At 42.5% G+C, this 23828-nt stretch overlaps 1 protein-coding gene across 2 annotated transcripts in view; it reads left to right on the top strand.

Moving 5' to 3' along the window:
- The first annotated feature begins 1775 nt into the window (after positions 1-1775).
- PLA2R1 (phospholipase A2 receptor 1) overlaps positions 1776-23828 on the top strand; it is a 128245-nt gene continuing 106192 nt past the window's right edge. For both annotated transcript variants that reach the window (XM_077153975.1, XM_077153974.1), the window contains exons 1-3: positions 1776-1920; positions 18260-18643; positions 20708-20881. In XM_077153975.1, the coding sequence (XP_077010090.1) occupies positions 1818-1920; positions 18260-18643; positions 20708-20881 (661 nt within the window). In that variant the 5' untranslated portion in view covers positions 1776-1817. The remainder of the gene's footprint in view (positions 1921-18259; positions 18644-20707; positions 20882-23828) is intronic.

Here is a 23828-nt window from a genome sequence, read left to right as displayed (position 1 = left end):
ATACACTGGATAAAACTGAAGCCCAGAGCAGGTGAATGACTCCTCCAGGCCTCACAGCCAGTGGGAGGTAGCCCAATGACCTGACCGACATCTGCCAGTGTGTCCCAGTAAATGCCCTTTGCCTCAGCAGGCACACCTCCTCACTCTCTCCCACATAAGCATTGTTCACTTTAACTGGTATTTTTTTTTTCCTTTTCTTTTCTGCATGTTTCCAGAGAAGGATGCTGACTTGTACAAATAATGCTGTCCTATAGACTCAGTTCATGCACTGGGCTGTGTGCATATTCACATCCCCTCAACTCCGCCTCTTACTCCAGCTAGCTCTGCACAGGCTTCCCCCAGGTTCCCTCTGTGACAAGCTGACAGCACCTCATCTCTGGTGATGTCATGCACCTGTCACTTCCTGAGCTGGGGGCTTCTTGTATGCCAAGACGTAGGACCATGCCTGAAGCTTGCCACTGTTACGGAAGTGTGCAGAGAAGTTAATAACTGTAAGATCCCCTTAACCAACTGGGTCTGGAGCTTAAAGATAAATGGTTTTTCCCTTTTGTTACTAGGGCAGATTGTTCTGAAGCTTTCTGAGGTTTCTGCAATACTAAGCACCTGTTGCCTCCGCCAAAGCCAAGGCAATTGCTTTCTCTTCCTCCCTGTTTCATTCTGACCTTCAATCTTCCTCCCTGCCTCAGATCACCTCCCGGGCTCTTTCTTCAGGGGAGTCAGGCTGACAGTGTTATTCAAAAATGTTGGCTTGCTATTGACTGACAGGTAGCTGAGAAAGGCAATTCCTCCAAGATCCTACCACCTTTTCTCTTATTAAAGTTTCCATTTTGTTTTCTTCCCTACTCCTATGTTTTAATAGCTAATGACACAGTCCTATTTAGGAAAGGTCTTATATTAGCCTCTTCTGAATATTAAATGCTTCCGGTGTTCTGCTGGTTACTTGGACTAAAGTTACGACTGCATTCCAGTCAGTGTTTTCCTAATTACTAGTTAAGGGAGTAACTTTTATTAAATTCAGGAGTAACGTTGAGTAAATTACTCCGTCTTTCTGGGGGTGGTGTGGTTCTCAGCTGTAAAGTGGAATAATGTCCGCCTCCTCCCCCTCGGTATTTCACTGAGTTAGGGACATCAAAGGAGATGGGGGCGGGTCTTTTGAAATGTAAATGGACTCAACAACCGAGAGGCCTCGCAGTTACTCCGGAGTGCCGAGGATGGCGACCTGGGCCCAGCATTTAGGGGTGTCCAGTGCTCCACATTCCAGCGGAGAGGTCCAAAGAGTCACCGGAGGGAGTGGGCTCACGGAGGAGCTCGGTTTATTTTAAGCTGTCTCTTGCCAAACCCGCAGTGTTTACCAGAATCTGGGTAATTTGCAAACCCAGGGGTCAGACCTACTGCCCGGGGACTCCCAACTCTCAATCCCTACTCCTATTTAGCCTCGCTCGGGAAGGCGAGAGCGGAGCTGAAGGCGAGAGGAACGTACTGCGGATGTCTCACCCCTTCTCTCTCTCCACCCTAAAGGCAGGAATTTCTGGGATGGGCAGATGGCCCACGTGTTCCTCCTCCTACCCCCAAGCTGGAGTGGGTAGGGCAGGGGAAAACTCTGCGACTTTTCCGTCTCCCAACCCAGAGCTCCCTAGTGTCCGCACGCTGTTGCGACAGGCACGGGGGAGTGGGGTGCCAAGGCGCGGGGGTGGTGGGGCTGCCGGCAGGGGCGGAGCGCCGAAGAGCTGCGTTCCACCTCCGGGGTAGGGAGCTCTGCTCGCCGCACAGCCCGAGTGGGCGCGAGGAGAGACGCGCGGCGAGCCCAGTGGTTAGCGATGCCGCCGCTACTGCCGCTGCTGCTACTGCTAGCGCCGTGGCGGGGCTCTGGCGAGGGCGCGCCCGCAGAGCTCTCCCGGGAGCAGGTCCTCGAGTGGCAGGGTGAGTGCCCCTCGGGCTGGGAGGGGGTCCTTGAGTGGCAGGGTGAGTGCTCTCGGGCTGGGGGTGGGGAGTGGAGGGCGAGATCTGCACGTCGGGGATGGGCTGGTGGTCGAGGGAGTGGAAGGAGCGGCGAAGCGGAGGGCCGGCGAGGGCTGCCGGGTTTGTGTAGAGTCCGCGTCTCTGCAGTCCTGAGAAAGCCCTGGCGATGGGGCATTCCTGCAGCCGGGTGGGCCCCGCACCCGCTTCCCGCTGCCCCGCATCCTTGCTGCGTCTGTGAAGGGCGCAGAGAGGGGCGGGACCTGCGCTCTTAAGCAACTTGACTCGTCCCGAAGTACCGGGCATCCGGGACAGGCCAGGGATAGGACCGTAGGAGAATTTTCCAAATGTAAACTTTCCAAGAGAGTTGTTTATTTGGGAGGGGCACCTCTCGGGCAAATGATGGCAAGGACACTTTACATTTCGTCCCCTCCCAAAGCAAGCGCCGCTGGGAGTGCGCCGCCGCCTGAGAAGTTGCCCCAGGCAGGCCTCTCGCCTGCGCCCATTGGGAAAGAAAATTTTATCTCGGTTAAAGCGTCTCCGAGGAGGTGGGTTAGAGCAGTCCCTCTGTCCCGGATGAGCTGTGTGACCTGGAACCAATCGCGCTCTCTTTCCACACATACGCGCGCGCGCGCGTGCGCGCGCACACACACACACACACACACACACACACACACACACACGCACGCGCGCGCGCGGGCCAATTCAGCAAACATTTATTGAGCACGCACTACGCATTAAGACACAAAAGGGGCAAAAAGAGAAAGGAGGAGAGGTTTCTATCCCCAGGGGCCCACCTTGCTGCATACTGGTATAGGCCATCTCTGAAGCAGAGAAGTCAGAGTCCAAATGCAGAGACCCATATGTGGAGAGAGGAGGGAGGTAGCAGGAAAGTAAATAAACGAGTAGCAGTCTCCAGGTAGCCTTCCTTTCCTGCCTTTGAGGGTAGAGACAAGGGCTTAAACAAGTTATGGATAATGTCTGCATTCCTTTTGTTTTGTTTTGTTTTTCCTTCTCAACATATTAGCCCTTGTTTTTGAGGCAGTCCTGGGCTGCATTCTGTGGAACACCTAGGAGGCCTTAGTGCCGACACACTGAGCAATAGGGCCGTTCTTACACTAAAGCGGCCAGAGGCCGGAGAGGCTCTTCCATTTCTTGGTGCCCTGTTGGTCAGTTAAGTAAAAGTTGACCCTGTGGATGCCACTTCTCATCCAGAATGCGTAGTCCGTTCCGGCTAACGGTTTAAAATGTGGGTTTTGCCTGATCACAAGGTATCTAGAACAGGGCAGCAGCCCCTAGGACAGAAGCTGGAACGAAGCTCCTGAGAGGGTCTGTGCTGCTGATCCTCAGAGCCAGGGTTAGCTCTGACTGGTTAATCCCTTTCCATGTGTAGCAGACTCAAATGCTGGCCTAAGATAGTTTCTAATCAGTGCCTTCTCGGTGACACTCTGAAATTAAACCATCTGCAACCACTTGTATCCTCTACATGACAATTTGCAAACTGAGGGGGTCATAAATGAGATCATAAACAATTAAAATTCTAAAAGGTTAACTAGTAATTTACTGTTGTCCATGAACATAGGTAAACAGACGTGATACCACATAAAGGAATTTCAAACACTTCTGATCTCTTGGTACAGCTTTGAATATGGACCAGTGTACTTTAGCAATGGACCTATTACCTGTATGCTTCTAAATCTCATGGTTTTCTTCAAACACAACAGGAAAAGTTTAGATTTGATTTTTGAACTTTAGAAATTTAACAAACATTCTTAGGAAGCTGGAAAAGGCCAAACTTCTGTAAGGCTGTCATCTTCATCAACATAATTATATTGCTATTAAAAGGAAAATCATGATAAACAGTGGTGAATTAATTACCAGTCTCATTTTGTAGATTACTTTAGGTTTTGTTTTTGTTTTAAATATTTGCCTCAGGTGGCAAGCTGTGGAAATCTGTTATTTTTCTTAGTAATTTTAACTCATTGACCTTTTGTGTATTAGTTAGAGGAATGCAGATATATCCCAAGTCACAAAACTGGATAACATGTCAAATTAAATATATCAGAACTAGTCATGTCCAAGAGACTACATCATACAGGATGTTTTCTTCAGAATGCTTTTTCTTTTGTATGGGCAGGTACTGGGAACCGAACCCGGATCTCCAGAATGGCAGGCAAGAATTCTGCCACTGAGCCACTGTCACACCACCCCCTTCAAAATGCTTTTTATTCCTAGCTTCAAACCTTAATGCATATATTTTTAGAGGGTTTGGTAAGTGTAACAAATAGGAACTCATTGAGAGTAGGGTATAAGAATGTGCTCATCACCAAAAATGAGACTTACATTATGTTTAATTAAGATTATATATTGTTGGAAACAGACAATATAGGGAGTTCCCAGATCCTGGAAAAATTATTGCTGAGGAAATAGATCTACCTGGGTTTTGAGGTAGATCAAAGTTTTTCTTGTCCATACAAAGATGGAAAGCTTAATTTTAGAGTTGGAAAGGACCAGAGACATTGTCTACTCCAACCGTCCATTTTTGGTTGTGGTTGCTGAGGTAGTGCACCATGTAGTTAGCCATATTTATGGATGCCTCAGTTTACCACAGTGCTCACTGTAATACTGATTCACATTGACTCGCATTTATCATCTGGATTGCTTGATGTGTACTATTGATGGATTTAATATGTGTTATGAACATCCCTTGGAAGGCAGATGGATGGTGTCGTGCTGATTTTTCAGTCATTTGTCATTAAGTAGCCCAGATACTGGGAGAACAGGGGTAAGAATGAAGTAAGTGTGGCATCTTGGTGAAAGGTGAGCATAGTCTTGTGGAAGATGCTAAAGGAAACGAATTAGAGGCAGGTAATGACTTTGAAGCTACATTGAAGACTGAAAATTTTAAATATGAAATGGCCCCCGCCAGCATAGTAGAAGATTATTGTCCTGTAGCACTCAGCGCTCCCGGTACCTCTCCTTGGGCTTGGTGGGATGGGTGCCTGTGAATGACCAGTGACCAAGGAAAATGGGGTGTTGATGAGCAGGGAGGTAAAAGGTCTTGACCACGGAGACCCATCAAGAGTGAAGAGAGTGAAAATGGGCTTCTTTTGATAGCCTGGGATATGAAAGGGATGGGGAAGGGTGGCTAAAGGCCTCAACTGTTCATTTCCTCTCTTTTGAGCACTCTGTGCTTCATGTTCCTGTCTTGGTTTGGCTTTGTGTAGAAGGAAGCCCTGCGACGTGTATTTGGGGGCATGTGGTTTATTTGGGAGGTGATCACAGAAAGGTGCTGAGGGAGTGAAGAACCGAGACAAGATGGAGAAGAGAGCCACGGTCAGCGGTGAGGGCTCAACTTACAAGGGACCTCTGAAGGACCATGCAGAACGTACTTCAGAAGGGGGCAGGTGGCTGGGGTATTTATTCACCAACGTCCATCCCTCATTAGTTGAGGGTCATTTTGGAACATTAGTCTCTTGTGCTCTGGTCTGCCCGGAGCCCCTCAGGCAGAGAGGTACAGAGTGAATGTCCTCCAGGGTAGGGCATGTGGGTAGGGGACCAAAAGAATCTGCTGAATCCTTCCAAGATTAGGGAGATAAAAAACCTGAGTAAGATATGATACTACCCTCCAAAAGCTAAAAGTGCAGTGACAGAAACAGAAACAGAAAGAATTGCAAAGCAATGTGGTGGGTGTTATGATAACAGAATGAGCCAAGTGCCAAAGGGATGAAGAGGAGGGACTGACTGGGGAATTGGAGACTCATAAAGTGAGTCTCATAACTCATAAAGTGCAGTTATACTAAGAAATAATCTTCAGGTAATTGCCTTAAGGGAAAGAGGAGATAAAGCATTCCAGACAAAGCATAGAATCTGTGCAAAGGCAGAGAATCTCGGGTTGGGCAACAGAAGTTCAGTGAGCTGAAAGTTCTACTCTGGGCTCTTTGGGATGCAAGGAAAGAGGGCCCCTGAATATCACTCAGGTCAACATGGGGCTGGTTGTAAGAGTACCTGGAATCATGGTGATCCAAGAACAGGTCTCCTTGAGAACTAGGGCCCCCTGGGAACCAGGAACTGGCTGTTAGAATAAGCAGCCACTTCTCTTTCTCTCTTTCGTGGTGGTTAGTCCCTTCTTGGTTCTCCTTTCTGTTAACTGCTTTCCTCTGCTTCAAATTTAGGATTTTTCATCTGTAGCTCCCACAGCTTCCTGGAAATAGCTCTGTGCTACCTGGAAGAGGAATCTGGTCACCCTAGTCTCAGCAATCTGGCCAGTCCATGTGCTTTGTCCTCGAATCGGAGGCCTTGCCCTGGCTAATTTTCCATGGCAGGAATGGGGGATAGGCAGGGACAGGTCGGACCATTTTGTGCACTGGGATGCTGCCACTCTGGGGACTGTGAATGGGGAGGTCCCCAGAGCAGGGTCATGGGCAGGGCAAGAAGCAGTGACAGCTCTGTATTTGGAAGCAGAAGAGAATGAGGCAGTGAAGTGTTAGGCTGGAGGTGTTCTGCTAGGAAAAAATGCCAGTCAGGTGAATTGGTGGCTGCTACAGAGTGGTTTGTGCAAAGGGGGAACATTACACTTTTACACTTAGGAATCCATGATCAGGATGGGACTTGCAAAGGGTAATTCTGAAGTTGTGCAGGTGGCAAGGAGACAGTCTAGAAGACTAAAGCAGTAGCCCAGGAGGAAAGATACTGATGATCTCAGCTAAGTCAGTCCCAGTGGAAATATCAAGGATACAAAAGTTTAGATCAAGTACATAGGGTTTAAAAAAGAAGAACATAAAAAATAATAGACAGTGGAAATTAGGAGATGAGAGGTGGCAGAATGGAAGGGGTAGAACTATACAATGAGAATTTCAAATCTGGGAGGTGGATCCATTCTCAGCAGTGGTGAGATCCAAGGTGTGGTTGTAGGAGGAGTTAGGAAAGTGGAGTGAACAGGTGAAAGAAGGTCCTCAGAGCCAAGAGGGTCAGGAATTGAAAGTCCACAGCAGTGCTAGAGCCAGAGCAGTTAAAAGAATTTAGAACTTTTTGACAGTGAACCTCAATAAGAAATACATTTTAGATCATGATCCACTGTATAACTGAAACAAACCTTTTATTTAAAAAAATACAATTTTACCTCATGTGATATTAGTATCTTAGGGCTGCTGTAACAAAGTACCACAAACTAAGTGGCATAAAACAATTTACTCTCTCACATTTTAGAGGCTAGAAGTCCAAGACCAAGGTGATGGGAGGGTTGGTTCCTTGTAGGGGCTCTGGGGGAGAATCCATCTAGTGCATCTCTCCTAGCTTCTGGTGGTTCTCAGCAATCCTTGGCATTCCTTTGTTTGTTGCAGCATAACTCCAATCTCTGCCTCCATCTTCATATAACTTTCCTCCATTGTGTTCCCTGTGTTCACATCTCTAAATCTTCCATTATAAGGACACTAATCATTGGATTTAGACCCACCTTCATCTTGACTTGATTACATCTGCAAAGACCCTATTTTCAAATAAGATCACGTTCACAGGTACCAGGGGTTAGGACTTCAGCATATCTTTTGGGGGATATAATTCAATGGGTGTGTTGCTATTTTTCAATTGTATTCAGTTGTGTTTTATTTTGTAATGCTGATCATGATACACTAAATGGATTTCATGACCCAATGATGGGTCATGACCTGTAGAAACACTGAGCCAGAGTATTGAGTCATCTACATGGAAGCAAAAGTCTTGGGATGTGAAGGACATCAGGGAGCCTGCTGATGTCCAGGCCCTGGTGAATGTGGGAGAGAGAGGCTCAGGGTGGAGAACTCCGGTGATGAGGACAGGAAGTGAGAGTGCCACATGGAGGGGTTTCTGAAAGAGGTTTGTTTATAATAGGTATCTCATGGAAGCAGCAAAGGGGATGAACCATGTGGCCTTGAGGTTTTCCCCATGCTTCCATTTTTGATACAAAAGTAAAATTGCCCCTCTCTTTGGCTTGTAAAAGCATCTGATGCTTGTGTGCCGTTTGACTCATATCACCACATTTAATCATCACCACAGCCCAGTGAGGTGGGTAATATTAATGCATACCTATGTTTTATTTATAGATGAATAAGGGTGAAATAGCTTGCTCTATTCTGTAGGCAGCATGCAGTATGATTTTGTGGAGGGGAGGAACTGGGGGCAGCCTCTGCTCTGCAGCTCCTCCCTTCCCAAGCCCATACTTCTACATGTGGGAGTGCATATTTTCACAAAACAGAAATGTGCAAAGCTAATTGGTTTCTTTGCAGTTCTAAGCAATTCATGCAGCCCTGGTCGATGAACCATTCTCCTAATCAGGAGAGTTGGGATTTAAATAAAAGCCTGATCAGATATTGGTTTCACTGCCCTTCCTGGCCATGAATCACTCCAAGCGTCTGGACTCCCTTTCTCCCTCTCAGCCCAGCATCTCTCAGCATCTCTTCTACTTCTGACCTCTCTCCTCCCATCTTCTCTGAATGCCTCCATTTCTCATGAGCCTTTGTGAATTGGCATAGATTTCCAGTTTTCCTAGTCCTTTTTACTCTTTCTCATTAATCTTCTTACCTCTTTTCTTATTGTTGATTGTTGCAGTAACTGATACCACAGGTCTCAAGCCAATGTCTGGAACGTTGACCTACAAGATTGCCTACTCATCCCTCTCAGTTCCCCCTTCCTTAGCTTAAAAATTTGCTTACTTATATCAGGTCTTCTGAAGAAATGGTTTCTTTGCTTTGCCTCTTCTGAGCTCATCCCTGTACAGTGAATCCCCGTAGGATCTATCAAAGTGATGTATTTTGCCTTTTATAGACCCTTCACTCTATTTCCTTCAAAAATTATCCTTGAAATCCTTTTGGGAGATATATAGCTAAGAACATAAATTGTATTTTGCCTTGGTCAAAGTGAAAAAATATGTAGTTCATAAAAGAAGCAAACAAAAGAGCACCTTATAAATACTTTGATGAATCATTTAGGACAAAATATTTTACAAAAAGCCACTTAAGAAAAGTGAATATTATTAGAATTTAATAAGGAATATTATTAGAATTTCTATAAACTGGATTCGGTGATACAGAGTTAACAAAACAGACAAAAGGTTTCTGCTTTCGTGTGTGGCCGTGTGCTTTTTAATTTATGATGCTTTCCAGCATACAACAATTCCAAAGAAATATGCTAATAAAAAAAGTTTAACTGTTTACAGCTTTTGGCATTCTGTTCTTGAGAACTTTCCTTTTCAGTTATGAAAATATTAATGGGAAATTCAAAGTAATCGTTGAACTATACCTTTGTTGTCTTATTTTGCTGCTTGGGTGCTGTTCTGCACCATCCATGTTCAAAGTTAAGATTTACTTTTACTCTTCTTAACATTTATAAAGTGATTCTACTGACTAATTAATCCTGTGAGGATCCATTGAGACTAGCACTATTATTAAAGTGAGGAAACCAAGGCAAATACTCTTCTAGCCTCAGGTAGTTCTACCCTAAAAGAGGTGCTCTTTTGTTGGCCAAAGTCTTCTTTTTCAACAGTGTTAGCCTCATTCAAATTAGAATAGCTACCCATCTTCATGGGCCTGCAACTCATGCAGGCACCCGGGTTCCCTGCCCAGAAGGGCCTCATGCTTGCGATGTGATGCTCTGCAGTCATTGTCTTGAAATTCTTAATAATGTTATCTTTGAATTTGTGTTCTCAGTGTGAAGCCCCATGGGGCAATGGAACCGCAGGTCAGGCAGACTCCAGCCTCCAGTCACCTCCCTGCCTCCCACATGGGGTTCTCAGCAGCCCCCAACCCACTGCCCTGCACTCACCATGGTAACTGGATCATGTCTGGGTGGAGGGGAAGGCCCGGGGCCTGGGGGCCGACCCCCATGGGTGGGTCCTCTAGGTGGGGCCATCTCCACTGGGGCTGGCAGCAGCACTGCAAGCTCAGGGGGGACTCGGTGGGGACCTGTCCCCAATCCAGGTGCCAGCTACAACAGGCAGGGAGGTTGCACTCCTTTGGGGGTGTCTCCTTTCCACTGTGGGACACAACCAGCCCATGGGAAGGGGATTGACATTTCTGGCCCAGCCATTTTGCCTTGCCCTGTGCCCTGCAAATTATGTAGCCAGCCCTGAATAAGATGGATGGAGACTAACAATATATTAAAAGTATTTTTTTAAATATGTACCTCCCACTTAAGTAAATGTCATATTTTATAAGTGGGCATATTCTCAAAGCAGTTAAGATGGATAGCTCAGTGTAAATACTTTTGCTTTCAATAATGTCACATCATTTCCAAAGTTATTTTGACTGTGGGTGAAATTGTTTTCTGTTTTTGTTTGTTTTGTTGACACAGACTTTGAATCATTTCTCCCAGGGCTTTAAAGAGCAAGGAATTTGTGAGGGAATTTTAACAATGTTCTCAACCCATCATCTGTGTCTTATTAGATCTTGTCATAACTTGCTCTTTGTAACAAGATTCCCAGGTGACTGAGATGGTGTATTTTCAATACGGTGCATGCAGTGATAAAAGAGCTCTGTGAATAATGGTTTCAACATAAGCAGTGTCTGTTAGGTACTTTCAACTTAAAAAAGGTAAAATAATGGGAGAGAGGAATAATCTAAAAGCTAAAAGAAAGAAAACTGTTTTCAACTCAGTTAAAAAAATTCATGGATGAGATACAGAGATATGGCAAAGAACCTCAGAAGAGAGTCCCTTACCATTAAACAAGATAAGATTTACTGTGAGGGTCAGCCCATTGCCAAATGAGGAGGACAGAGAGTGAAGGCTGCTGGAAGGAACAAGAATCGGCAGAGAGAGGCAAGGACAGTCTGAAAGTGTTGACCTACCTCGGAAGGCAATTTGATTCCTCACAAAACTGGAGGCCGGGGAGCTATTTAAGCTGGATTTCATTTTTCCCACGTGAAAAAGAATATTGTTCATTTCCTAGAACTTGGATCAGCAATTTGGGGAGATTAGGCAGAAAAGGAAATGAACAAGGGGTAGAAAATGAACGTGTAAAAAGATTCAGCAAAATGGGTCCCATGGACCTGTGGAGATGGTTATCATTAGGCTCGGAAGGGCAGGAAAATAAAGGCACTCAGAATCAGGGACAATGGTAGGGCAGAGAAAGAGAAGGAAATTCGGAAACAGGGTGAGGAAATTTTGAAAATGTGCTCAGGTAACTGTTTAGTTAATTGATAGAAAGCAATTGACAGGAAGCCTGTTAGATGCAGTCAGTCAGATTATTGAGAGACATACACTAAATCTCAAATGGTTTGGGATAAAATGCTAATATTGGTGCAGAGATGGGTAGGAAGGACAGAAATGCCTTTCACTGTGTTCTGTGGTTTTATTCTTTCAAATACTATGCACATACTGCTTGCTGATTGGTTTGAAAAGTCATACTAAGAGCCCAGATTTTTGGTGTCACTCAACCATGAGCAGGACTTGATACAGCAGCTTATAATATCCCTTCCTGCTACCAAGTCATCTAAGCAACACAATCAGATCTAAATCCATATTCCCTGGATGGGACAGCCACAGATAGGCCCAAATGTGTGTAGCCGAAATAAGGTGATACATCTCAGGACAGAAGTCTAGATTCCACTCACCTTGAGCCTGATTGAAGGGGAGAGATGCCCTCCCTGCTACCTTGTGAACCCCTTCCCTCCCAAACCAGAAATTCTGTCAGGACGGCATGAAGGTGGGCAGAGTCAGTAGATGATGCAGGGCAGGAAGTGCATGAACCCAAGGCGGCTGTGTGGGTGGAGGGAGTAGGAGAGGCTTCAAGCCCAGGGCACATCAGTAGGAGATTGACATTGGATTGGTGAGCTGTAGTTTCCTAATGGCTCATCGTAAACATTATGCTTGATGTGAACCATATGTTTAAACTTATCCTTCCAGTTCCCCTCACATGGAGAAGCAGAGACTATGTGAGTAGTTGGATTAGATGGCTGCCATCATGGTGTAACTTATTGAACACCAGAAAGCTCTTCTATTGTCTAAAATGCTACTATAAAAAAGAATTTCTTTAGGAATTGTTGTGTCATTGTTTCTTTCAAGTTTTTCTGCTAATAGTGCAGAAATCTCACCAAGGTTTAACACTTTAAACTTTATCTTAAAACACCTTCAGCCACATTAGCTTTCCTTGAGCTAAGAGGTATGTAGAAGCAGTAGGGGACACTGGAAAGAGGATGGAGGTGACCAGAAGTGACGCTTAAAGTCAAAGGGGAGGACTTCAGGAGGAACTTCCTATGGTTACTTCTGGTGGCACTGTTCAAGCAGCTGGATCAGACTGTAATAGTCTAACCTCATGGCCTCATGCCATAGTGGGGATTGGCAAGCATGTGTCAGTGATCAACCCTCTAAAGCCAGAAGCAAGTCATTTCACCTACCTTTTCTAAAATCTTCATGTTCCATCAGTTACCAAGTCCTTCGAGTTCTTCTTTGAAATTTCTCTCTGGTGATTGGAGTTGAGACCATTCCCTCTTTTCCTTTCTCATCAGCACCTTTAGTCTTCCCTGCTGGAACATAGGAATTGTCTCCAGATTGTTCTCCAGGTCCACCCATGCACTCCTACCTGAAAGAGAACTCCCAGGCAGGAACTTGGTCATTTGCCTTTACAGCTATATTCTTGGCACCTAAAACAGAGGTGGGCATGTAGTAGATGCTTAATAAATGTTTTCATTGAATGCTTCCCTACCCCAATTCATCTTTCACACTGCAACCTGAGTCATGCCTTCTCTGACCTCCAAAACTCTCTTTCTTCTGAAGAATTTTTAAATGAAATTCAAGTTCCTCCATAAAATGATCACCACTTTCCCACTTCATATTTTACCACCATCAAATGGTTTTATGGAGGCCTTCATCACCCGAGAGCTGATTATTGCGATCACTTCTGAGTGTTGGTGATGCTCTCTCTGTCTATGGCTCTGTCTGTAGATAGATGCACCTCCTCCACCATCTTCAACACCCTTTCATGAGGACAGGCATCCATGCCTGTGTGATTCACCAGTGAATCCCCATGTGACAAATATTAGTTCCCTAATACATGTTTGTTGAGTGAAAATTTTATATAAAGAGATGTCTCTGATCTTCTGGGCCAAACTGATCCCTTCTGCCACCGGGTTTCCACCCCATTGAGTTTATACTCTTATGTCAAAATATTTTTTGAGGGTGGGCCTAACAGGCAGAGTTCTCGCCTGCCATGCTGGAGACCCGGGTTCGATTCCCAGTGCCTGCCCATGCAAACACACACACACACACACACACACACACACACACACACACACACATATATATGAATGTATTTTTTTTGACATTATACTATAGTTATTTCTGTACATTCCAGCAACTTCCAGGGAGAACCTCAGCAACTTGTGAGCAAGCACTATGACATATGTATCCTGGTATCTGCAGGGTTCCTAACAATGTGCCATATTTGGTACTCAGTTAATGTTTATTGTTAGAATTGCAGGTCTCCCACTTCAATGTACTCAGCAACAATCTACAGTGGTTCATTTACTTCTTTCTAGATTATAAATGGATATATGTAAATAATCTAGATCTAGACCTAATATGGTCCTCACTGAGTACACGGGTATAAAACTTTCCTCCTAAAACAATCCAGTTTGAAGATTAAGTATCAGTAATCTCTTCTGCTGCCTTCGTGTTCCTCCTAGGATTGTTCTGCTGTCCCTTCTCTGGAAAATGGGCAGATACGTGCATGTACACACATTTCCTCCCTCAGAAAAGTCTGATGACACTGAGGAATCCTGACCACCCCACAGATAATATCAGTTGAACATCCACTTGAGTATCTTAAACTATTTTCTTTTTCTTGTTTTATGTCACTAGTTTTTAAAGGCTTATGTGCATTTATGATGTTTTCTTTGAAACAGACAGAACTCCCTTTTTTTCATTAGCTAGATGAATGCCCATGGTTCCAAAATAAATAGACACGGTTCAAGGGAAAGAGAGTTAGGCCAATAACTTCTCTCTCTCTGTCACCTCCTGCACAGTACCTAGCATGTAACTAGCAGCCAGTGATGCTGGCTGAGTGAATGAATGAATGAAGTAATATTCCACATATAGTCATAAAAGGAAAATCTTAAGCTTAAATTCAATAGCTGATCAAGGAAACGTTCTCCTTCTACTCCTTAGGAAAGTACATGTTATCCTGTGGGCTAATGGGTGAGTCTGAAATGAACTCCTAAAAGAAATTCAGAAACAAAAGGTATATCCACTGTCTTCCAATTTTATTATAAAATAAAAAAATATTAATTTTTTGAATAAAAGGATGGAAACTAGCTTATAAATTTCTTCTATTAAATCAATATTTTTCTCTTCCTAAACTTATAATTATGAAGGGAGCCATGAAAACATTCTCCTGCAAAGATTTTGAGTAATTCTGGCAGGACTTCATTAATCACTTAATCAGTGTTCAAGCAGACTGATGCCGTGGACATATGTAATCAATCTTGATTCCTCCCACTTCTGATTTTCATCCTTTTTGGAATCTGACAACTATAGATACTAAAAATTGGTGGCTTATTTTCACATTATATTTTTGTTACAGACAATCAGATGTGCATATTTAAACCATCAGGTATTGATACCTATATGGGACTCCTCATCGTCTATTTGAAAACGTTTGTTTTCTCTTGCATGAATCTATGGAGATGAATGGTACTGGGATCGGATTCTATTGTGACTTAGTGGGAAAATGGGCTTGAGTGATTTTTTAGTTTAAAATAAGATAGTATTGTTGTTTTTTAACGTTTTTATTATATAATATAACATATACAAAGCAAAGGAAGAAAAAAGCAATCGTTTTCAAAGCACTCTTCAAAAAGTGGTTACAGGATAGATCCCAGAGTTTGTCATAGGCTAACATATGATCCTCTCGGATTTTTCCTTCTAGCTGCTCCAGGGCATAGGCGACTAGAAGGAATAAATATTTTTTTATTATGACAATCAATTTTTTTCCTTTTTTTGGTGAAAAACAATGTGTATACAAAAAAGAAAGACATTTCAAAGCACAGTATATACAAAAAAGCAGTACCTTTCAAAGCACAGCGCAACACTTAGTTGTAGAACAGATTTCAGAGTTTGGTATGGGTTACAATTCCACAATTTTAGGTTTTTACTTCTAACTGCTCTAAGATACTGGAGACTAAAATAAATATCAATTTAATGATTCAGCAATCATATTTGTTTATTAAACCCCACCTTCTCTGTATAACTCCACCATCACCTATGATCCCTCTCCCACTCTTTAGGGGTATTTGGACTATGCCCAACCTTACATTTTCATGTTGGAAGGGGCTGTCAATAATATGGGGAAGGGAGATGGAACTAGCTGATGTTCTGGAGAGGCTGGGCCCTCTAGGCTTCAAGACTTTTCTGGTCCAGCGACCCATCTGGAGGTTTTAGGTTTCTGGAAAGTTACCCTAGTGCATGGAACCTAAAATAAGATAGTATTGTTTTTACAGTAGGATGTTTACTGTTATTGGTAAGGCACAGCTACTTTTTAATAATCCATTCTGAAGAAATTTTACAAAGCTGCATTCTAAAAGCATCTGGGAATGGAAATGAAATAGTGCCCCCAAATCAAGACACCTAGGAATAAGTTTAAGCTTAATATTATCTGCTTCCTAAAGGCATTTTTATGATCACTGGCCTGATTACAGAGGTTCTGATTCTGTCACTCATTTTCTCTTAATACTTAATAATATGTAAATTTGAAATGTTTCTCATGAGCCCCATATTTTGGTGAGGTACAATTTTTATGTCCACATACTCACAAACCACTGAGCAGCCCAGCCACACACTGCCTGTCAACATCATGTCATTTTCCGTTCCTGTAAGAAAGCAGCAGTATCAACTTTATAGGTAGGTAGGGTGGAAGATCAACAGGTAAAGTCTCATAATCATAATTGCACGTGCATTTGAAAACATAAGACAATGGTGTTTTAATCTCGTTGTTTGAAGTCTATCTTTCCTCTGTAAAAGGTGCTAGTATGATATTTCAGGCTCATTTAGAAACAACAGCAAAAACTCTGCATTAGTGCTGATAACTGAAGAAGAGACCCATCTTTGGGGCATACCCCAATTAGCACTCAGATCTATAACAGAATGTACAGACTGAATTCATGAACCATAGTGATAACAATAACAATAACTGACATTTTCCAAGATCTTCCCAGGCTGAGATACTGTGCTGTGTGTTTTGCGAGGCTTATTTAACATAACGCTTTTAACATTTATGCGGTTGGTTCTGTACTTATTCCTGGTTCACAGAGGCAAAAATGAGGCTCACAGAGATTAAAAAATCTACCCAAAGTTGCACAACCGGTCTGTGGCAATTGGGACATTAGGTCTGTCTGATTCCAGATGTCTTAACCATTAGCCTATCTCAGGTGTTTAAACTGAGGCCAAGAAGGCTGAGGTATAGTCAGTAAATTAAAGAACCAGACATATTTGAACATACATATATTGGGTAGAAGCTGAACTACAGAACCATTATAGTAAAATAATTATCCTTTATTGAAAATCTAATCGAACTCTGGACTAGTTGGAAAGTAGTTGGTAAGTTACACCAGAAATTAAGGTTAACATTTTACCCAGGCATGAAGAGGTGAAAAGGGGAGTTGGAGAGAAGGTTAATTATCAGATACCACATTGCATCAGTGAGAGGTGGATTTGATTTTGAATGATAATTACTAATACCCATACAGACATGGCTTTCATTAGGAAAACAAATTTCTTGATCTAAATGAAGTCTCCCTAAAACCATTCATTCCTCCTACTCTCCCTTCTCTTTTTCTCTGATGTATGGTGATCAAAGCAAGTTGTTGACAACTAATTCAGTTCCTCAAGTACATGGCTATGAGTAACGTTACAAATTGTTAAATGGGCTGTAGCTTTCATTAATACATTGAAAGTCTTTTCTAACTGTCTTAAGTGATTTTGGTAACTGTAAATCAGTTCTCCTCAACCTGATTAACTTTGGAGACACCAAAAGAATTTTTACCAAAATTAAGCATTGTTCCCATGCACAGGTACGTGAGGTGGCTCATTGTTCCAGAGCTCTAGAAAGCCTCTGTTTCTCCCTGTCATGCCCCTGGCACACAACTCATCCTAAACTTCAGCCATCTTCAGGGAACCTGAAAACATTGCTTCAGATTTTTAAAGAATAGACAGGAAAGCAAATATAAGAGGGAGGTCTACCTGATGGGAGAACAAAGAAGTTCTAACTAGACATTCTGAACAGAGGTAACCTCAGCAACCAGGACCCAAGCAGGACTGTCAAAGAAATTCAATCAGCATGAAGCATTTGCTGAATTTCTTTGAAGTACTTGGCATACTCTATGCGTACATCTCTCAAAAACCTATGAGAAAGTAAGTTCCCAGTTGTATACTAGGTGCCTTCTAAGCTGGCACCTTGAGGTGAAGTTGGATCAGGGGCAGTGAGCTAGCATGTATTCCCTGGCTAGACCCTACCAGCTTTTTCACAGGGTAATTGACAAAATCCCTTCTTCTGGCTCTAAGTGATGAAGGCTGAGGAGTGTTCACCAAGTGCCCTCTTTTTCCACATTTCCATGTGGCCTCTGTGGCTTCTGCCACCATCATGGTGTTCTTGTACCTCTCCTGTATCTTGGTATGGGGTCCTCAAGTGTCCTGGGCACCCACCCCTGCTGCCAGCCCCACCCAGCAAGTCTGCTCCTGCTAACTCTATCCCCATAGTAGAACGTCACACTTTTCTACCTCTGAAGGTTCTACAACAGAAAGTAAATATAGAGAAACTTTTTTTTTCCTCAGTAGCATCGCATCTTGTGTCAGAACACAAAGCAACATACCACTTAATATCCTTTTGGTTTCCCACAGGAACTCTAAGGATAAAGATGTTCATTTCAGTGGTTCTTGACTCAAGCTGCCATATTTGTCATGTTTGGGCCCTTGTCTGAAAAAATGCAGTTTCCCATCCCTCTAGCCCTGAGTGTTATTACCAACCCCCATGCCATTCAATTGTAGCGAGCTCCTTCTCTCTCAGTACCACACTGAGTGTACTAATAGGCAGCCCTTATTTCTGTATGGCCACGGGGGTCTTAGCTCAGCAATGGTCTCTCATGAGCACCGCTAAGTTTATTTATGCGTCCCAAGAAGCTCCTCTGTTTTATACAATTAAAGCCCTTCAGGTGGACCCTACCCAACTATATTTGCCTAAAAAAGCTGGCAGCTGTGATACATCCCACTTAGACATGCAATCTCCATGCCACTAATTAATTACATATTAATAGTTGATACATCTTTTATTTTTCTGTTTCAGATAAAGGAATATTCATTATGCAAAGTGAGAGTCTCAAGACATGCATTCAAGCAGGCAAATCTGGGCTTACTCTGGAGAACTGCAAACAACTCAACAAGCATATGCTGTGGAAATGGGTTTCAAACCACCGCCTCTTTAACATAGGAGGCAGTGGGTGCCTGGGTCTGAACTTATCGAATCCAGAGCAGCCATTAAGCCTATATGACTGTGATTCCATCCTTGTTTCCTTGAGGTGGCGCTGTCACAGGAATGTGCTCACAGGCCCACTGAAGTACGTGGTCCAGGTGAAGCAAAACCACACCGTGGTGGCCTCATGGAAGTATCTTCATAAGTGGATTCCTTATATGTCAGGAGAGAGGAGTATTTGTGAAAATCTGCATAAAGGTAAAAAAATTAATTTAAATCCAAGTACTCATTGAAATGGTATATTTAGGAAGTTTTCCCATGACTGAAGATTTGTAAAACATATGATATGAAAGAGGAGCACAATGCGTGGAATATCAGGAGACTTCTGCTAAATCCATTTCTGTTTCATACTTGCTTATTGTAAAAGGATTATTGAAGTGTAGGAATGGGCTTGCTAAATTCCAATAGCAGGTTTCTCAGAATTTAAAGGTATTAAGGGGAAAACATTTAAATAACTTTGAGAACCAGTGGAAAGGAGAAGAACGGGAGAACAGGAGGGACAGAGGAAAGGAAGGTGGAAGAAAAAGATGTTTGAAGTGAAGTCTTTTGTCAGAATGGATATAGTAACCTACCCGTATCTGTTTCCCCTTCTTGTAGAAGCTCACCCTCATTTGTGGCAGCATATTTTCAGGGCACCTCGGTGTCTCCTGACTCCCGACTAGCATCCAGGAGCATAATAAAAGCATGACCTAAGAACGCTGCAGCTAGTCTTAGGAGGCCAAACAAGGAACTCCTATGGTTCAAGGCTGAACTTTTTCCTGTACCTACAAGGAATGAGTAAAAGGAGGCAGTGCCAAGAGCAAGATGTTTGGGGGATGCACTACAATAAAGCAAATGATGCAAACCAGCACTCTGAGTGAGCTACAATTCTAAAGAAGAACTAGATAGTTTGCTTTATGTTAAGTTTTGTGCCATATGCTCATACATAGCAGAAGACTCTAGGCAATATATAAATTTGAGTAGAAGGAACAGGATTGAAACAAACGCATGTGTCCTAAAATGGTTGTAGTTCCTAAGCAGCGACATCCCTAACCACTAGGACTGGTGACACGGTGTGAGCTCAGTGCCCTGACAATCGTGGGAAAGTGGTAGGAATCTCTATAGTCAACTATCCCACCCCAGGATGGCCCTGATCCTCCCCATCATAGAAAGCCCCAATCAAAGCATGAAAAGTTTTGTTGTTTCCTACTTAAGACCTAAGATGACCAACTATTCTAGTACTCTGAGACAGCAGACAGGACGCACCTCTGCATCATCATCTCTCTCCTACACTACCATAGATGCCTTCCAGCTAGTCCTGCTTAACTCTGTCCCTCTCCAGATTGTTTTCCTAACAGCAGCCCCAATGAGTCTTTAAAAGTGGAAATCTGATCAGCTCCTGTGCAGAATCTGCCAGTGACTTCCCATCACCCTCAGTAAAAGCCAGGTCCATAACTTGATGGAGATGGCCCTATGTGAGCTGAAGCTCCAGTACTTTCCTGATTCCACTTGCCTTCGGGCCTCTTGCTCTTCCTCCTTTGTTCCCCCACCCCCACCCTTGCTGTTCCACCTCCTTTCCTTAGACTCAAACCCCCACTTCACTCAATTCTTGTTCAGAGAATCATTCCTTCTCCACCCTATCGAAAAGCGCCACCCCCCCCACCCCATGGTCACTCTCATCTTCTTACCCTAGTTTGTTTTTTTTTCATGCCACCTACCACTACTTGAGTTTATATTATTTGTTATTTGTATGTTTTCTTTTTCTTTCTCTCTTCCCTCTGGAATTAAAGCTCCACATGAACGGGAACTTTTGTCTGCTTGTTCACTATTATATCCCCAGAGCTGGGCACAGCAAATGCTCAAATAGTATTTGTTGAATGAATGAATTTAACAAATGCCTATGAAACTGTTGAGGTTTAGCTGCTTCTGGCTGATGTATTTGGCCACCAGAAGATATTTTAAAGTGAACTCTTCATTAAAATTTTACTTCTCATCCATTTGAAAATAGATATGCTACTATAGTAAAACACCTATAGTAAATAAACCAGTAGATCCATAAATAATCCAACGATTTATCAGCATTTCTTCTGAACCCAGCGCTTAGCCTAGCGCTTTGACATGCACTAGAGAGTGAGATCCCAGAGGATTCACCGTGATAATAGCAAGTGCCTTGCCCATAGTAGGTTTTCAGTCAATAAAAAAAAAAATGCATCAACTATTTAAATTTTCCAAAGATAAAACTGGTATAATACTTATTTAACTTTTTAATTTTCTTTCTCCCAGATTTGCATACAATTAAAGGGAATGCCCACGGGATGCCATGTATGTTTCCTTTCCAGTATAATCACCGGTGGCACCATGAGTGTACTCGGGAAGGTCGGGAAGGTGACTTGCTGTGGTGTGCCACGACGAGCCGATACGAAAGGGATGAGAAGTGGGGATTTTGCCCAGATCCCAGTAAGAATAAAATCTAGTCTTCTCCATATGTCATGAATGACTCGATCAAGGATGATTAGAAAGTTATCTGAATCTAAAGTAAAGTACCAGGATTGATACACTGAAGTCTGAATAAGCACTCTGATTCTATTAATACAGATTTTGATTTTGTGATTGTTTTTGCCTTGAAAAGACAATTCTGATGTATGTTCCTTTTTTCCTTAGGTTCAAAAAATGTTAATTAGCCATTCTTAATTTAGCTCAGTGAATAAGGAAGCCTTAACCGGAATCAAGTTATAATACTCCGTGATCTCATTAATCTCCACTTCTCGACAGTATACTTCAAAACAACCCCAAATGCATACAAAACCCAGTTATCCTTTCAATCCACTTCCCTTATGAGAGGCCTTAATTTTTCCATGTCTAGACTGTGTCTCATGCCCATTGTCAAATCCAGGTATCAACTGGCCCTGTGGTGATCGTTCTGAAATCATTGTTTTCTTTATTTCTTGACATGCGTTTTTGTCTTGATTCCCTTGCTTTATTACTTGTTTTTAAGCTACCCTCTCAAAATCTTTTTCTCTTCTTAATTTTCTAGGACCAGTGTCAGCTTCGGTGTTCCAGCCTTTTTTTCAGCTAGTGATTTTATTATTTTATTTTAATATAATTAAAACATTTCCAGTGGTTCCTAAGTACTGGGGAAATATATATATATATATATATATATATTGTATGTGTGGAAGGTATGTATATGTATATATGTGTATGTATATATACGTATCATATATATATATACACATATAACTTCTACTGTCTGTATTGTTTCCCTCATCTTGCTTTGTAAGTCAGAGTATAGTTTTTACATTCTTCCGATCTTCCATACCTACCTCCCCTCTATCTGTATATAAAATGCAACAAATAAATTTGGAACAGAAGGAAATGGAAGAGGTCAACTCTCAAGCATCTGCTATATAAATTATCTGTAATTTTTTAAAAATCTAAGCATCAATACAGTTTAGTGGACAAGAAAGAGAATAGGCTTTGAATTCAGACAGACCTAGATCAGAGACCTGTATTCTCCCAACAGTGAGATTTGGGGAGAGTCCCTCCATCTCTCTTAGTCTCAGTTTCCTTAGCCATAAAACAGATAAAAAACAGTCCAAATTAGGGTCATTAGGATGTATGTAAAGAACATATAGTGCCTGGCAAATGGTGAGCACTCACAAATATTAGGCATTATCATCCTTATCATCATCATCTTCGTCAAGCCTCATTCATCCTTTCAGCACCCATTTCTGAATCAGTGGTCCCTCCTCTTTATTTCCAATTAGTCAGCAAGCACTAAGCTATGTACAGTGGTGAATGCCAAGGGTATAGGTCCTTGAAAGGACCCTTCTTCTAAAGAACTTGGCACTTAGATGGAAGCCAAGACTGATTTACTCTATGCCAGAAAATGCAGACTCTATTTTATATGATGCTTTAGGATCCCCTTGGGAGATAGTGAATAACATATATCCTGGTCATTTTCCCACAGATGCGTGGGTCTAGTGTGTGTGGGATCCAAGCATCTACACTTTTGGCAAGTACCCCAGGTGATCTTGATGCAGGTAATCCTTGATCAGATAATTCATAATTCGCAGCTCATCCTATGTATTTTTTATCTATTATGGGATGATATTAGAAACATTCAACAATCAGTATAGTATGGAGTAATGACTGATTTAAGTGGAGGCCTTGGTCATGGAGGGTATTCCCAGAGAACAAATGCTAGCATTAAACTTTTAGTTGCGGGAACATGAGGAAGTGGGCTTTTTTCAGAGGAGGCTGGGGTGGCATGAGGACACTCAAGGACCTCAGACAGAGGCTATCCACCAACCAGCAGTAAAACATCTCAATATTTAACAACTATGCCATCATCATGAATCTGAATGTAGGTATGTAAGTATGTAATGCATATAATCCCTACATTCCTTAGATCCCTGAATCAGATATCATATCATGTGCATCACCTTCTCTGTCCATTTCCGCCTCCAATAGATGTCGTTATTAAAAATAGATGAACCAAACAATAAGTAAATAAATGAAGCAATACCAATAAAATTAACATGTATTTCATGTGGCCCTATTATTAGGATTTTTTTTTTTTTTTGTCGGGTAATTTTTTAAAACTTAAACTTTCTCCTTGGTATTCTAAAAGTCCTGTAACCATGCTCTGTTACTTTAAGACAAGGATGGTTTCCCTGGTGAAAGCCTGGGTTTTCCGGTGCTCATGGCTTTTTGCTCCCCAGACTATTTATTCAGCTTCCTACGGCTCAGAAGCTTCCTCTCCTTGACAGCCTGCCAGATTCCAGCTCTCCTGACCTTTACCAGCAGAGAGCATGTTTATTGGTACAGTGCTAAATTGCAGTTTCAGTGTTCCTCCTTTCTTATGACTTTTGATTTCTAGTGGTCAACATAACTCAAAGTGATGTATCAGGGGCTGAGATCTGAGCAAGCTGATATCTCTTTCCATGGGTCAGCAAGTGGAAGGACAGAATTAGGGGAATAAATTAAAGCTTTGGAATCTGTATCTCATCTTACATGGAAAGTTCCTGGTATTGTATTGTAAAATCATGCTGCCTTTTTAAAAAAAAGTTATTGTAAGTGAGAAAAATCTATTTTTAATTCTAGTAAACACATACGCGAACACATTAGCAGTGAGGAATGCTAGAAGACATTTGTCTCTGTAGATTATCAGGAATAAGGATGCTATGTAGGATTCTCTCTGGGTTTGTTAACAGTGAGTTCTGGGCCATGCTAGGTCTTTCTTGGCTAGTTGCCTTACTGCAGCCAATGCTGGTGACTCAGAAACATTTAGGTATTTTTGGATATCAATATCCAGAGTGAACTGATAGTCCTTGAAAGGTTGATTTATTTTTATGAGTAACCTTAATGCCATAAAGTTATGCAAAGATTTGTACGCATATAA

Source organism: Tamandua tetradactyla, chromosome 3 (assembly GCF_023851605.1).
Source record: "Tamandua tetradactyla isolate mTamTet1 chromosome 3, mTamTet1.pri, whole genome shotgun sequence".
Classification (NCBI taxonomy): Eukaryota; Metazoa; Chordata; class Mammalia; order Pilosa; family Myrmecophagidae; genus Tamandua; species Tamandua tetradactyla.
Note: the sequence above shows the minus strand (reverse complement) of the source record. Positions and strands in the feature narration are given on the sequence as shown.